Raw genomic sequence first — 15,445 nt, forward strand, 5'->3', positions numbered from 1 at the left:
ACCCTGCAGGAGGTTGGAGGATATCACAAACAAAAGTGCCAATGATCCAATGGAAACGAAATGTGTGAGTTGGGTTGCAGAACAAGTTTCTTGCATGGAGGATGAATGTCACGGAAAAATTCGCATTGGCACTTTCACCTCCTAAGTGGATATTCCCTTTTCAAGTTAATCGAATATTGAAGTAAAATATCTGGAGGGATATCAATTGGGATGATTGGGCGTGAAGGGCCAAAGTTACACCGAGCCCAGACCGCTAGGTTCAGCCTACCGTAGTTCCGAATATCAAGGTAAATCTCGTGAACGTCAAAGGATGTGGTCACCATCAAGGAAGTATCCACAGGTGATAGGAGGTGGCTGATACAACGAGGCTCCTGCCGTAGATAGTATACGCATCAACATCGAAGTGAGATTCGATGAAAGGCAAAGAGCGGGGAAGTACAGGCAACCAAGGTTCTTGACAGGAAAAAAGTATGAGCTGTCCAGGGGTCAAAACGCCACCCTCAATCGGATAACAGGAGGAGATTCCAAACAGGAGGGGTAGGAAAAAGAAGTTGGATGATGACGGTAGATCACAATGCCACGACAACCATGTCGAGCAAGTATGCATTCGTTGCCCAACAAAGGCAAACCCGATATCACCTTGCAGCGTCGGAAAGAGCCATGAAAGGAATTCTTTGAAGTGGAGCTCCGCTTTTTCAAGGTCATGTACCCTGGCTAGTGGGGACCAGGAACAGGTTGGGGGTAAAATGTTGAAGGAAAACTCTCTAGGACGGCAGACACGCAGATATCGACAAATTTGATCGGCAATGTGTGGATGAAAGTATCGATGAAAGGCTTTGGCAAGAAGGAATCTGCACTGAGTCCAAACATAAATACCCAGACAAACCCCAGGATACTCAGTTTTTTCCAGCACAGCTCCAGTTCCAACCAATTTCATTACACTTGCAAGGTCAAAAGTCAAGCACGATAGTACATTCCTAAACAAGCTCTTCCTCTATTTGTTTCAAATTCCTTCAACAAACAAGGTTCAGCCTATCGTTCCTGGTCTTCAGAAAGGATCCAACCCCACGCCCAATAGAAACCAGTCGGTGTCCTGAAACAGTCAAGGAGAACATAAGTCGGTATGTAAGAAGGAAGACTTATGGTTGACTGCTAGCTGACTTGTTTCAAAGCCATGTGCTTTTATAACCAGAAGAAATTCTCCTGCGGAGACTGGGCATGGGGTAGTTTCGCCGCCCGGTGCAACCATGAATATCGAATGGGCGAGACTTGCGGCATGAAACTTGTTCACAGCACCGAAAATATCCAAACGCAATGTAAACTGTGTGAGAAAATCGACACCAAATGCCGCCGACGAAACACAGAGATCGAAAGGCTCGCACGGTGGCAGCGGGAGGGTGGCACACTCAAGGCGTCAATGGAAAAAAGCAGTGCTGAGATCAGGGCGCTAGAGGAGGAGATCCGGCAGTTGGAGTATGAGAGGTTGATGAAACAGAAAAACATTGGAAAGTAAACTGGCTGACGAAAAGAGGCGCCGGGAACACCAGTCGTAGGCGACATGATGGAATGTCCCAGGTGTTTTTTTATTTTTTTTAAAAAAAAAAGATATGATTACTCATTACCTTTTGTTATCACACTTCATGGTTCATGATCACTGTTATTTCATAACATCCACTTGGTTCTAATGATTTCGGGTCTCTTTTATTTGATTTTCATTTGATGGTTATTCCGTTAGGTTATGTGTTGGGGAAAAAATGGGCGGCGGTTGGTGGAGGACATGGTTGAGGATATCGGCATTCAGTATTCGGGCTTAGCGTTTGGGTCCCTTTGATTAAGGGCTCTTGTTTGCCAATGAATTTATAAGTTTTTCGCATTCTGCCCACACTATTTATGAATCCAACCATTAAGCGCCCTGTATCATCTGAGCGAGGTGACCAGGAGGGGAGCTGCTTTGTCGCCCAATGGTTCAATAAATTTCGCCCCGCTAGCGCGAAAAAGGTAACGGAGAGACAAGGTTAGACGTAGGAAAGGTATATAACATAAACATAGTCGGATAAATGAGCGAAAATGGTGGTATCGGGAGTGACGAGAGTGTGATATCAGTAATGAGAGTTGGTTGATGTTGTTTGATGCCAACAGATGAGGTTGAAATCCAGAGGGGTGCGGGACGTAAGCTTCCTGCGCACCGCGTAGTCCTCAGTACTGGAGTAGCCGCGCTCCTATCGCGGAATGTAAGCGCCGTCTTCCAATACGCTTGGAAGGGATGGGATCGCAGTGCATCTATTCTTTTCCCACCAGATCCTCAGATTGGATTTTATGAGATGCAATATGTTATATCTACAAATAAAATCGGCTAATTTAGAAGTTACATGCCCAGGATTGGAGATAAATACATGGCTTGTGGCCATGAGATGGAAAAAATACTAGACTTAGAAAAACTATCGGTTGATTAACGGGCAGCTTAGACTAGGACATAAAGTTTAACACCAGGAGCTTTTCGTATTCGGTGTTAGAGGGTTTATCCCAGCAACTGTCAATATGTACCCTCCATTTTTGTTCTACCCGGTTTCTTGATCAGCTTCCTTTGCCAGGCCATGCTCCCGTAACAAAGCATCGATCTCATCAGCACCCCACAAATGGTGATATATTTGACCATCCTTGGTTTTTCCCACAGTCGCAAATTCGACTATATATAGACGAAGAAGTGCTTTAGCATTGAACTTGTGGAATATGAACAAATAGATAGATTTGGGCAAGAAAAAGGAATAACCAATTTATGAAGTTCAAACTCACTTTTCTCACTGCTCAGCTTCGTCGAGTCCATCGTCTTGCTCAGCACCTTCACCGCCATCCCACAAACTTCCTTCAAATCGCAATCTTCTTTATAGTCCTGCTTTAATAGACTCTGAGCGCTGGCGTTGTTTGCACCGACACTAGTCGCCTTCCATCCACCGTAGTTCCCACTGGGGTTACTCTGGTACAGCTGGAACTGCCGGAGGGGATCATACCCGGCGTATATGAAAGAAACGCCAAAGGGTCGCAGACCACCGTGCTGTGTATAGCCCTGTTTCAGATCGCAGAGACGACGAACGAGCTGCTCACATGGGATCTCTTCGTTGTATGTCAGGAGGTAGCGTTGGGCGGCTTGGCGCGCATAGTTGATGAGGATGTTGGCATCTGCTGTCATTCCAGCCACCGCACATATCATATTACTGCGAGATAGGTTAGTTATTTTGGTCCGTTGGTTCTTTTTGCTACATAGTGGTAGAAATGTAGGAAGTTCAACCGTACTCATTCAGTATATAGAGCTTCTCCGCAGATGTGTCCTGTTCCAGTAGTTTGCTCGTGACCTTCCTCTCTGCGGCCAGCACGATTCCATCCTGCGCTAGTATTCCAAGGGCAGTTCCGGCATGTGAAATTGCTTCGAGGGCATATTCAACCTGGTACAGACGGCCTTCCGGCGAAAAGATCGTGGTCTACAAGTAATAGAGTGGGTTAGCAGAGGACCACCGATTCGACAGATGCAGACAGAACACTGACTCTGGAATCATATCTTCTGGACATTTTCGCTGGACTCTATTTGGATTTCAAAGAAAGATGTGCGATTTATCCTATATCAAACGCTAGTAGCCTGTCGAGGGAAGTTGTCTATTGTAAATAAAAGGTGTTGGAGGAGCTGGGCTTCGTCCAGGCAAACTGGCTCCTTCGCGTCCAACCACTAACTGAGCTTGGACCAATTGTATCGTTTTTCCTTGGCTCACCCTCAACAACCTCCCGGTAACAACAACCACAGCAATCATCTATAATTATATAGTATAATTCATAGTGGTCTTACATATAATGCTTCTTATCATATACACGTAATTTAGAGGCAGCGGCTAAGATGCTCAAATCTACCTATTCCGCTTTAAGTCCACTGCCACCCGGATGGACTGAGCACAAGGCTCCATCAGGTAACCTCTTGTTTCCGACTCCCTGGGTGGTTATTTTGCGGCAAAGCGCTAATTATAAAAAGGCCATTCCTATTACTACAATGCCCAAACAAAGCAGTCAACATATAAGAGACCAGCTCCACTTCCCTCAGATTCTCCGCATGAAGGAGCACCAGCTCAGCCGCCATTTGGTTTCCCAGCGGCTTTTACCGGTGTCCCGATTCCAGAGTTCGCGCATCAGTCGCACTACGGACCCATGCCCTTCAATATAGCAGGTCACTTCGATAAATCTCGCAGAGATAGTGCCGGGAACAGGCGACATCATGATAGACGACCTCGCCACCCAGAGGACAGGCCAAAGTCCAAGCACGCGATCCCCGGTTGCCATCCGTGGCTTCTCGTGAAAACAAAATTAGGTCGTCGATTTGTTCATAACCCGGATACTAACGACAGCTTCTGGAAATTCCCACCGGATGTATTGAAAGGGGTTGTCGAGTATGATCGTCTCGAACGGGAAAGAACAGAGCGGGGTGAGCGGGGTGAACCAAGTGGAGAAGAGCAACCAGAAGCGGGGGTTCCTGGAAGTGTGTCACAGGAACGCGAGCAATTACCCTCTGTCGGTCGGAATGAACCTAGGGAGGAAGAGGATAGCGATGAGTATGAAGAGGTCGAGGTAACGGACGAAGAGGGCGAGGAGGGGACTAAACCATACAAAAGGGAGGGAACCGATAAAGAAGCCAGCGAGACCGGACCCATCGAATTCAATGAAGGTGATATCGAATATCAGCTTGCAGCCATGGGTGAGGAATACGGATTGGACCCTGGAGAATATGGAGAGCCGGGTGAGGAGGGATGGGAGGACGGCGCAGAGGGTCTCCCACTCACAGCAGAGGACTCAGTGGCATTGTTCCGCGACCTACTCGATGATTTCCGGATAAACCCTTACATGCCATGGGAGAAGCTAATTGAAGAGGGTAAAATCATTGACGACTCCAGATACACGATAATGCCCAATATGAGATCGCGCCGTGAGGCCTGGACCGACTGGAGCCGCGATCGGATACAAGACTTGAAAGAACGACGAGAAAAGGAAGAAAAGAAAGATCCCCGAATCCGCTTCCTTGCTTTCCTACAGGAATATGCCACACCGAAATTATACTGGCCAGAGTTCAAACGTAAATATAGAAAGGAACCAGAAATGAAGGATAATAAGTTATCAGATAAAGACCGGGAAAAGCTCTACCGGGACCATGTATCACGCCTTAAATTATCCGAAAGTACTCGAAAATCGGACCTTTCCACCCTTCTCAAGTCCATACCCATCCACGAGCTGAACAGATCGTCGACGCCGGATACGCTTCCTGCTAGTATCCTCGCGGACCTACGATATATCTCATTGGCACCCAACGTTCGCGATTCGCTAATTCAAGCATACATATTAACTCTGTCCCCCTCACCCGAGCCGGATAATATATCTGCTGAGGAACGAGCAGCACGCGATAAACGTCGGGCTGAGCGGGAGAAACGGGAAAAGGCATTTGCCGAACGGGAGTTATTGGTGCAAGAGCAAAAGCGGAAGCAAAGGGGTGCATTGATGCATGGCAGGGATATGTTACGTCAAGGAGAAGCGGAGTTGGCAATGGCGATGCGGGTTGGCAAGGAGGGATTGAAAAGTCATATGGAGCCGAAGATGGCAGCTCAAGTTCTCTCTGATGATAATGATGGTTAGACAACATCTACATGCATATACCTATGTTATATTTGGTTGGAAAATGCCAATTAAATCACCAGTATATCTCGAGACGAGAACATATCCAAAACGCGCTGGGAAAAAAAAAAGGTATCATATGCGTATATTACACTTATTAAAACTTTATCGCCCTGTAGACCTTTAACCTAATGGGTCATTTGCATCTGATATTCCAGTTATCTATATCTCCAACTATCCCAATCCTCATCTTCATCCTCATCCACCTCGTCCTCATCTTCCCCAGCCCCACCACCTTCCCTTACCTCCTGCCCTGTCATCTCCTCGCTCTGATCTTCACCCTCGAGAACCCCAACCCCAACCCCAGCTCCCTCCCTTGTAACTCCCCTCCTCCGAATCTCGTCTCTCATTTCTTTCAACCGCCTAACCCTCTCCTCAAGTTCATCCATTTCCTCAAATTCCTCCTCCAACAACCTCGCCGCATCTTCCTTCTCAAGCGATGCTTCCTGCTCATGCACTCGCATCTGCACCTGCTTATCCAGCTTCTCGCGCTGTGCCAGCTCAGCCGCAGAAAGGGGCCCGGCGGATATCGTGGCATGACTGGGAGCAGCAGGTATTATTTTTGTGGGTGCGGCAACCTCTCGTTCAAACGCGGCCCACTCATCTTCGTCGATGGTTCGTGGTTGTGATCGTGGTTGCGATTCGGCTGGTTCTGAAGGAAGGGCCGTTGTAGGTTGTGGTGAAAGCTCGGATGTTTGCTCTTGCTCAAGCTGCGCGGCTTCGTCTATTATTGATGGATCATCATGTTCTTCATCTTCAACAGATTGAACCTGCTGGCACACTTTTTCCTGCGTAATTTGCTCCTGGGTGGTTTTTGGCTTTTTATGCCCGTCACCCCGAAATTCTGGTTCAAGTTTTCTTTTTTTAACCGGTCTGGCTTTAGAAGAGTTATTTGAATCAGTGGCTCGACGAGATGCCAACTCGTTTCGGAGTAATGCCCGAATATCTGCCATGACGGGATGGTCCGTAGCTTAGGATCTAAAACGTGGAATGGATATAATTTTTAGATAATAGAAGGAAGTATGAACATTTGGTATCTGTAGTACCGTAGAGATTCCGGATAGAGCATCAATAACATTATGCAACAGCAAGGTTCGCGACGTCACCGTGTCGGTCCGCCGGTGATATTGAACTATTCCTAATTTGCATTAGCATCAAGCTCAAATCGAAATTTCGTCACATGCATATCACGTGATTATTATTTCTATTTACGGTCTAGCGCAATCTCTCTTCTTCCCAATCTCCTCATCGCGACGTCGCAATTCTACAACAAGATCCACAACATCGATTTGTGCATCTCAACTCCATCAATCTAGTGTTCCGAGATATCACCAGCTGTTCGATAGAAGCTTCGCAAGTCGATTGCGGGATGGTTATCTGTCTGGTATCATCCACAGTCTGAGATTGGGAAGAATAGGTGAATTTCTAGCTTCCCCGGATTTCCAGATCAAGGAGATTGTACGCGTGAATCTGTTTTTGGAGCAACAAACCAACAACGCACATTTTGTTCAACGGTTGAATGGGGAAGTAATTTCCGCGTGGCAGAAACATACACAAGGAAAAAGAGTGGCTATCCCTCTCCTCTTCCGTTATCCGTTGTATTACTAGTTCCTGTCGATGCCGTAGAGGAGGCAAGACTAGTATTTTTCCATTGGCTTCGCAAAACTCAGGCAAAAATTCAAACCTTCTCAGCAAGTCTTCTATCTACTGTAGTCTATTTTATATTTCTGGCGTGTCAGCTATTTCACCATGGCCGGTAAGCATAATCGTATCCCAGCGTTTAAATATTTTGGTCCCTCCCAACCCCATTGGAACGGGAGATGGCAAATCCGCGTATTCAACAGTCTACATCGTGGCATACGGAACTCACTGCTAACTAATCAAACAGAAGAACCACGGCGCTCGGGCAGAGCAACAAAAGGCCAGCATTCTAAAAACAACGATTTATCAGAGTTGGCACCCTCGAAACGCAAAGGGAAGACGCAGGCCAAAGCCCAGAAACAAGCTTCCGACGAACAGACCCCTGCCCCCAACGAAGAAGAGGACGAGATAATCCGTTGCATTTGTGGTGAATATGAAGAGGAGGAAGACGTTGAGCGGGATATGATATGCTGCGACAAGTGCTCTGCGTGGCAACACAACGATTGCATGGGGCTTACTTTCCCGAAGGGACAGGAACCTGCAGAATATTTTTGTGAACAATGTAAGCCGGAAAATCATAAGGAGCTGCTGGATAAAATGGCTCATGGCGAGAAACCCTGGGAGGAAGCTGCGAGGATAAGAGCCCTGGCTGCAGAGGAGAAAAAGGCACGGAGAAAGAAAGGCGGCAAGCGTGGGAGGAAATCCACCCGGCCTAGCGATATCAAATCTGAAGGGGGTGATGATGGTGTCAAAAGTGCCTCTGGAACACCAGCAAAAGAGATTCCCGTCTCTGCTCAGCCAACCGGCAATAAAGTCATTCCGCAGTCCCAGGGAGCGTTCCCCAACGATGGTCCTCCTAGCAGCCAAAAACGCAAATTCGACGAGCAGGAAGTTAGCCAACGTGAACCGGTATGTACTTCCTCCATTATGCTTTGACCTACCATTATGCTAAGATTATTCTCAGGGACCAAAGCAGAAACTTCAGCGATTGTCTACTGGCCGCCAAATCGAAAGTCCTGAGGTGAAGTCACCGACTGTGCACAGGAAGCAGAGCGTATCTAGTGTGCAATCTGTTCGGGAACAGAAAAGTGGAAGGTCACCCACTGAGGGAACTGGAGGCCCGTCAGACCTTCAGAGCCTGGCCAGGAGGAATGTGGCGAATGCCCTAGTCAAACTCTTCGTAGAACAGGCAGCATCGGCCCTGCAGCAAGGCGCTTATTCGATGCCTGCTGGAAAGACTAAAGAAGCTGTTGGCGAAGCACTGGGAGTTGCAATTGAACATTCCATGTATAAACATCTCTGTGGAGGAAGTGGAGAACCTAGTGAAGCCTATAAGCAACAGATGCGGACCATCCTATTCAATGTGAGGAAGAATACTTCGTTACGTGATAGTTTGCTTGTAGGAAGTATTTCTCCAGACACACTTGCCACCATGAGCACCCAAGACATGGCTAGCAAGGAGTTACGACAGAAGGATGATGAAATCAAGCGAGAGGCCGAGAGGCAGCATATGATTATCCAAGAACAAGGGCCCCGAATCAGACGTACACATAAAGGGGAGGAGTTGATCGAAGATGATTCACAGCATGCTGCAACCGAATCTATCTTCTCAGCGGCGCCAACTCGCCGCGACACCCTACATGAGGCCGACCTTCGATCTACTACAAGCCCTACAGGAGCTCGACCAGCCAGCCCAAGCATGTCACATCAGCCTGAGTTCAGAGAATACCGTGGCTCAGTAGATCGAACAGCTGACGATCACCTGCTACACTCCATCGATCCCTCAGCTGGGGACCAGCGACGAGCCTCGGCCTCAAACTTCAATATCCAAAACGTCTGGTCGAACGTCCAATCACCTGGTTCAGCACCTCATGATAAGCCATTTCCTCCTGCTTCTGCTCCATCTCTTCAGGATGTACAGCCGAGTCACAAAGTCCAAGCCGATGCAGAGATAGATCAGTTGCTTAAAGACGAGGATATCGATTCCCCTCCTTACTCTCCAAAGGACTTCCAGAGTGAAGGTGAAATTTGGCGTGGCAAAGTATCCATGAACCCCGTTGCTGAATTCTCTGCCACTGCAAGGCATGTTGCTGGAGCAGACCTGAGCGGAAGAATCCCGTGGGAACAATTAATCCCCCCCACGTTGGTGGTCGATGGCCGTATCGAAACGCAACTCGCCACGAACTACCTCTGCGGTCTCCGCTTCAGTCAAACGACCGATGTATCCGTTAATGCCATATCTCCCCCAATCGCCCCACACGACAATGCGCAATTCCAAAGGCTATTCGAATATTTCCTGCAGCGCAACCGATTCGGCGTCATCGGTAAACACCCCTTCCATGCAGTGAAGGACACATATATCATCCCCATCGAAGCTGGCCAAAGCAAGAAACCCGAATTCATTGAACTGCTAGAGAACAACACCCTCGAAGACCCGACGCCAGAACGAACACTTCTTGTCGTCTTCGTCGTAAAAACGAACAACCACTACAGCCCACCCATTGGCCATCCGACACTGCAAGAACCTGCCTATGCCACCGCCAGTCCCTTGACGGTCACCCCAAGCTCCGCTCCCCACTATTCCCAATTCATTTCTGGTCCGGCCACGTCGAGCGGTACGCCTCCCGTCGTTCCCACGACGGCATTGGCATCGCCTTCCCCCCGCATGGTAACAACAGATGGTCTCAACCAACAACAACAACCAAAGCCACAACCACAACCCCATCAATACAACCCAGCCTACCACACCTCGTCCCCACCGCAAAATCCTCTCGGCAAGTCTGCCGCAGTACAAGTGCTCGGGCCACTAGCGGCCTCTCCAGCGGTAGTACAGCTATTGCAGCAAGCACCCAATTCAGATGTGGAGCAGCTCAAACTCATTGCGGGTATCCTGGCTCAGAACCCTGCTGCGGCAAATGATTATCAGTTGTTAGTGAGCAAGATCGTTGAGAATATCAATGGGAAGGCGCAGTGAAATTTGTGTTATTGACCTAGCCCCCTCCCGAGTCCCGACTTGAATTTTTCCTCTTATCCTCATTACGCCAGTTTCCTATTTTTTGTTTGCTGATTCGTCTCCTGTGTAAATTGCTGCAGTTACTTGCAAATAAGGGATTTTGTATTTTTCCTCTAGCTGTACTAAAAATGGAAGGAATGCTTATTTTACTTTCTATGTTCTACTTCTTCCTTTCCTCTTCTCAATTTTTATTTAGCTCTTGAAAGGGAGAAATTGTGGCACAATTTTCCTCAATTGGCCCTATTCCATCCCTCCTTTTCACTATTTCCCCATACATCGCTATTATATTGGTTAGTTACTTACTTGAATTATTTTCAAAAGTTTCTGATGAGTTGCTGGTATTTTTCTTGATAAACGTTTCATTAACTGTCTATCCAACCCTTGTTTCCAACTCCTGCTTCAAACCTTCAATTTGTAGCTACCCTTCTGCGCTTCCAGTTCAGCCAGCTTTCTTGCTATTCCTCCGGGACATGGGAGTTAAAAACGTATCGTAGTTGCGCTATCTTTTTTCCCTTTCCTTCCCTGCCCTCTTTTATGTTCCCTTCCAAACCCTTTCATCCCCATGCTTTGCTATCACCCACTGTGTTCCCACAATTCAGTTGGCTGGCAATCCATGTCCATGTGTTATTTCTCTCATGTAAATAATTAACAAATATTTTTGCTACTACTTTTACTTGCCTTATACTCCACTTACATAGCTCGTTTTCAAACAAACGGGTAATTATCCTTTTCATTCACTTCTAATAATTAAAACTATCAAGACCCTTTATTTATAAATGAGGCTGTGGCATTCATCATTTCATCAGATTCTGGGAAGACTATGTTTTAAATGAGCATCCACTTGATCCACCATATATATATATGTAATAAAAAGACACAAAAAAAAAAATTTTTTTTTTTTCTTAGTTAGGTTTACGGAGTACAGCATTTGGATATAGGTTTCTTCGCATCAAGATAGAGAACAAACTATATAAAACCTCGCCTAATTCCAAGAGCAAACCCACTAACGCCAGCGCTATGCAAATTCTCCCGCGCCTCACATATAAAAGTATATAGATGTAACAGTAGGCCTTCTCTACCACCGTCCCCCATAGCCTCCGCCTCCTCTACCCTTGTACCCTCTATATCCACCACCTCCACAGCCAGTCCGATAGGGTCCTCGACCTCCACCCGCTCTAGATCCCCACCCGCCCTCATTATCATAGTCACCGCGGGCGGAGGGTCCATCGTCATGTCTGGAGGGCGGTGGGCCCTTCAACTCCTTTTGCAAGACAGCAAAAGTCTCGCGCATTTTCGCATAGCCCAGGTGCATTTTGCCGAAGAAGTGATCTGCCAGGCGACGATCGTTATCTAGACGACTGAGATACGCGCCGCATACGTCGCAAACTTGTAGCTTCTGATGGCCCGAGGGTCCTGAGGTATCGGCGAGCGCTTTGAGTTCGCGTTCACAGGATTCTTTTTGGTGTTTCGCGGTGCGGACTTTGTGGAACTCGTTGAAAGCGGTTGAGACGGAGCCCATTTCGCTGAGAACTGAGACCTCGAGGAGGCCGTTATTTATTGTTTTTGAGAGGTCGGATATTTGTTTTAGCTGCGTGAGAGGGATGTGTTTAATTAGTTAGGGAATATAATCAGCCGAACAGAATAGATTTCACGTTGCGGAGAGACTGGATCTCAAGGAGACGTAACCAATGATAATAAAAAGGTGGAAATGACATACCAAATTATTTGTCTGACGAATCTCATCTGGAGTCTTCTCTAATCGTCGCTGCGCCGAATCAATCCTCCGGTTGCAGTCGTCGACGTATTTCTGAATGTCTCGGAGGTAATCATATTCGAAGCCCCATTTTGACTTCTCATGCGCCGATGCAGCCTCATACTCCGCTTTTAGCCCCTCATTATGGACCTTTGGACACGGACCTAGGTCTTGTTTGGTATTTGTGAAGAGGTCATGAGGACATGTGCCGACAATATATGAGCGGCAAACTTTGGGGTCAGTTATTGCAAGCTGGGAATTGCGCGAGCCGCCGAAGCCGACCATTTGCTCCGCTATATAAATTAGTTTCTCATGCTGATTCGAAAACATTTCTCAATAACAAGATGGCCCCGTATGAGGGGGAACGTACCACCCATAAGCTGCTCAAGCAGCTTCCTCTGTTCCGCCGCCATGGTTGAAAACAGGATTGATATCTGTATTTCAACGACAGGAGGGATTTGGTATTGGACAGGCAGTGTCTCTGTGAGTGATTGCCAGCATGAATGGTCAGGATAGCCTACTTTCGAGTTTCGCCCGCTGTGTTCGCGGTCTCCAAGGGCATACGGACCACCTTTGAACCAGCTTTCTTGTTCTTGTTCGGTCGCCTATCGCGCTACGCTGGTGAAATTATTGGCGCGTTGGTAGTTAAGCCCATTTGGTCACATGATATAATTCTCAAGTGTGCAACAAGAAAACGACAACGACAACGACAACGACGACGACGACATATACAAATGCATATGCAACTCAGCGTTTCGCCGTCTTCATCGTTCATTGAGTAGAGGTATCTCGCAAACCAAACTGCGTTGTTGGTCTCTTACAATATGACGGCATGATTTTCAATCCTCTCTTTTTCCTTTGCATCTTTCTTGCAGCGCTGTCGCCAACTATTTCTCATGCAGCCGAGTACCATGAACAGCTAGTCCTCCGGCCTCTACCACCTTCATCTCTCTTAGGATCATTTAATTTTCGCAGCAATGCGTCACTAGATACTTTCGAGCACCAGAATTTCCGATATTTTCCGCGCTCCTTAGGACAAATCCTTCAGCATGCAAGCACTAAAGAGTTGCATTTGAGATTCACGACTGGGAGATGGGATGCAGAGAGCTGGGGCGAGCGGCCGTGGCGTGGTTTTAAAGAAGGCGGCACAGGCGTTGAACTTTGGGCATGGATAGATGCAGATACTGATGAATCGTGAGACTTGGGACAATCCGCAGCAAGGCTAATATATATAATTGCAACTAACAATTATCCTGATTCTAATAGTGCGTATTCCAAATGGATCACTCTGACTCAATCCTTGTCCGGCCTTTTCTGCGCATCCTTAAACTTCATTGATTCCACTCGAACAACCCGACCTGTAATGACGTTTGAACCTATGGGAAATCACTTGTCGAGACCTCTGCATCTGCTGCATGGGACACTGCCCGGCGAGGTCGTCTGTACCGAGAACTTGACGCCGTTCCTCAAATTGCTTCCCTGTAAAGGGAAAGCGGGAATTTCGAGTTTGCTTGATGGTCATAGACTATTTGATGCATCGTGGCAGAGCATGTCAATTGACGTTCGACCCACATGTCCAGATGACACAGATGGATGCCAGGTTGAAATTGAGCAAACTGTAGATTTGGTTTTGGATGTGGAGAGAGCGAAGCGACCAAGAGGTGAGTGCTGGTATTTAGTCGCAGCTCTGATCCCTTCCATATGTCCTGTGAACTAAAATCTTGTAGACAATCCTATTCCACGCCCTGTTCCCGCCGAAGAGCTCGTCTGCGACCAATCCAAGCCATACAACTCACATGATACGTGCTACCCAGTCGGCAAAAGTGCAGACCAGGGCTGGCGCTTATCAGAGGTGTTTGGTCGTAACATTCCAGGCGGATGCCCTCTGACAGAAGAAGAAGAAAATAAAAGACAACATGTGTGTACCAAAATTCCCAACGACGGGGATGTACTAGTGACTGCCGGTGCTATCGAGAGGAAGTCTCCTGACGGTCTTTCCCGTTGCTACTCCCTTCTTGATGATTTCCCTTTCGACCTGGTTTTACCATCTCAATCACAGTCTCCCGAAGTACCACTGGAGCAGCCTGTCCTTCACGCAGAGAGGACTATAATCGGCCGCGGGCAAGAAAGAGGCGGCATGCGATCGATCTTAGCAAATCCGTCGCAGACCAATGCCGTTGAATTCATCTATTTTGAAACTCTCCCCTGGTTCATGAGGCCTTATGTACACACTCTTCAAGCAAAAGTGAGAAATCTTAATGGCACGGTCGTCCCCATTCCTGCCTCCGAGATTATCAAAGACGTATTTTATCGACCCGCCCTGGACAGGAAGCGTGGCACGCAACTCGAGCTCATCCTCTCAGTCCCCGCCGCATCAACTGTAACATTGATTTACGATTTCGAAAAGGCCATCCTGCGCTATACCGAATACCCACCTGATGCCAACCGGGGATTCAACGTCGCTCCAGCAGTCATCAGATTACTTGATGATCAGAACATGGCCGAGGGACAAGGTAAAACTAGCGAGTCGCGGGCACAGCCACAACCGCCAATCTACCTGCGCACGACAAGCCTGCTATTACCTCTCCCCACGCCTGATTTCAGCATGCCGTACAACGTGATTATATTGACCAGCACTGTTATGGCGTTGGCGTTCGGGAGCATTTTTAATATTCTTGTTCGCCGCCTTGTCGCTGTCGAGGAGGCGCCAGAGAGCGGGCTCAAGGCGAAGATTCTGGGCTGTATTGTTGCGGTGAAGGATAAGTTGGGAGGGAAAGTGGTTAAGGTGGAGTAGGGTGTATGCGCTGCTGCCGATATTAATGCATATTTCATTTGGTTTTACCTTGCTCAGCATTTATTCTTTGGACCACCTGGTTCCTGATACCCTAGCTCGGTGACAATAAACAACATCCTGCATTTTGCGAATTTACATACTGATTGATGTCTGCTGTACCACCCATCGGGTCCCGTCCCTGAACCTGATTTGTTGTCATAATATATATCGGACAATAACTAGTTTTGTAGGTTGTAATTATCATCCCCGCCCATCCACGCGAAGGGAGTAATAATACCCCATAAAATGGTATGGCCACCTGAGCTGATCTCCGATCCAGCAAATCTGTCTAATGATTCGCATATCAACAGTGAAACAGATAAGCAATCGTAGGCCCGAGGCTATAAAAATCATCATTTTGCACAAATTAATACCGCCCGGAACTGTACAGTACAAGTGGTAGCTGCAAAATGGTTTAAAAAGACGATAAGGATCATCCGTAAGCAAAGAAAATGAAAAACAAGGGCAAATAAAAATAATAAAAAAGCCAAATGGCCCAAAAACT

General features: G+C 47.4%; 7 protein-coding genes across 7 annotated transcripts in view; 4 read left to right on the forward strand and 3 right to left on the reverse strand.

The window, feature by feature from the left end:
* The window catches only part of HCAG_05738 (conserved hypothetical protein), a gene marked incomplete at both ends in the record, with an annotated part of 2,524 nt that extends 1,011 nt beyond the window's left edge, over positions 1-1,513 (forward strand). Inside the window, 4 exons of the mRNA XM_001538083.1 lie at positions 381-403; positions 533-599; positions 769-969; positions 1,193-1,513. Coding sequence (XP_001538133.1) covers positions 381-403; positions 533-599; positions 769-969; positions 1,193-1,513 — 612 coding nt within the window. The remainder of the gene's footprint in view (positions 1-380; positions 404-532; positions 600-768; positions 970-1,192) is intronic.
* A 1,045-nt stretch (positions 1,514-2,558) lies between these two features.
* Positions 2,559-3,564, reverse strand: HCAG_05739 (proteasome component Y13; the record flags this gene model as incomplete). The annotated part of the gene is made up of 4 exons (XM_001538084.1): positions 2,559-2,686; positions 2,794-3,212; positions 3,292-3,476; positions 3,541-3,564. 4 exons carry the CDS (start codon positions 3,562-3,564, stop codon positions 2,559-2,561), a joined length of 756 nt encoding a protein of 251 aa, XP_001538134.1.
* Positions 3,565-4,255: 691 nt separating this feature from the next.
* Positions 4,256-5,661, forward strand: HCAG_05740 (predicted protein; the record flags this gene model as incomplete). The annotated part of the gene is made up of 2 exons (XM_001538085.1): positions 4,256-4,292; positions 4,349-5,661. 2 exons carry the CDS (start codon positions 4,256-4,258, stop codon positions 5,659-5,661), a joined length of 1,350 nt encoding a protein of 449 aa, XP_001538135.1.
* A 315-nt stretch (positions 5,662-5,976) lies between these two features.
* On the reverse strand, positions 5,977-6,653 carry HCAG_05741 (predicted protein; the record flags this gene model as incomplete). Its single annotated transcript, XM_001538086.1, has 2 exons — positions 5,977-6,030; positions 6,069-6,653. 2 exons carry the CDS (start codon positions 6,651-6,653, stop codon positions 5,977-5,979), a joined length of 639 nt encoding a protein of 212 aa, XP_001538136.1.
* A 796-nt stretch (positions 6,654-7,449) lies between these two features.
* Positions 7,450-10,315, forward strand: HCAG_05742 (predicted protein; the record flags this gene model as incomplete). The annotated part of the gene is made up of 3 exons (XM_001538087.1): positions 7,450-7,456; positions 7,589-8,250; positions 8,306-10,315. The coding sequence occupies 3 exons, from the start codon at positions 7,450-7,452 to the stop codon at positions 10,313-10,315; spliced, it is 2,679 nt and encodes an 892-aa protein (XP_001538137.1).
* Positions 10,316-11,429: 1,114 nt separating this feature from the next.
* Positions 11,430-12,520, reverse strand: HCAG_05743 (conserved hypothetical protein; the record flags this gene model as incomplete). The annotated part of the gene is made up of 3 exons (XM_001538088.1): positions 11,430-11,942; positions 12,072-12,400; positions 12,478-12,520. 3 exons carry the CDS (start codon positions 12,518-12,520, stop codon positions 11,430-11,432), a joined length of 885 nt encoding a protein of 294 aa, XP_001538138.1.
* Positions 12,521-12,939: 419 nt separating this feature from the next.
* HCAG_05744 (conserved hypothetical protein) lies at positions 12,940-14,901 on the forward strand (the record flags this gene model as incomplete). The annotated part of the gene is made up of 3 exons (XM_001538089.1): positions 12,940-13,301; positions 13,374-13,768; positions 13,835-14,901. 3 exons carry the CDS (start codon positions 12,940-12,942, stop codon positions 14,899-14,901), a joined length of 1,824 nt encoding a protein of 607 aa, XP_001538139.1.
* Positions 14,902-15,445: the final 544 nt, after the last annotated feature.

Source organism: Histoplasma capsulatum, genomic scaffold (assembly GCF_000149585.1).
Source record: "Histoplasma capsulatum NAm1 scaffold_7 genomic scaffold, whole genome shotgun sequence".
NCBI classification, from domain to species: domain Eukaryota; kingdom Fungi; phylum Ascomycota; class Eurotiomycetes; order Onygenales; family Ajellomycetaceae; genus Histoplasma; species Histoplasma mississippiense.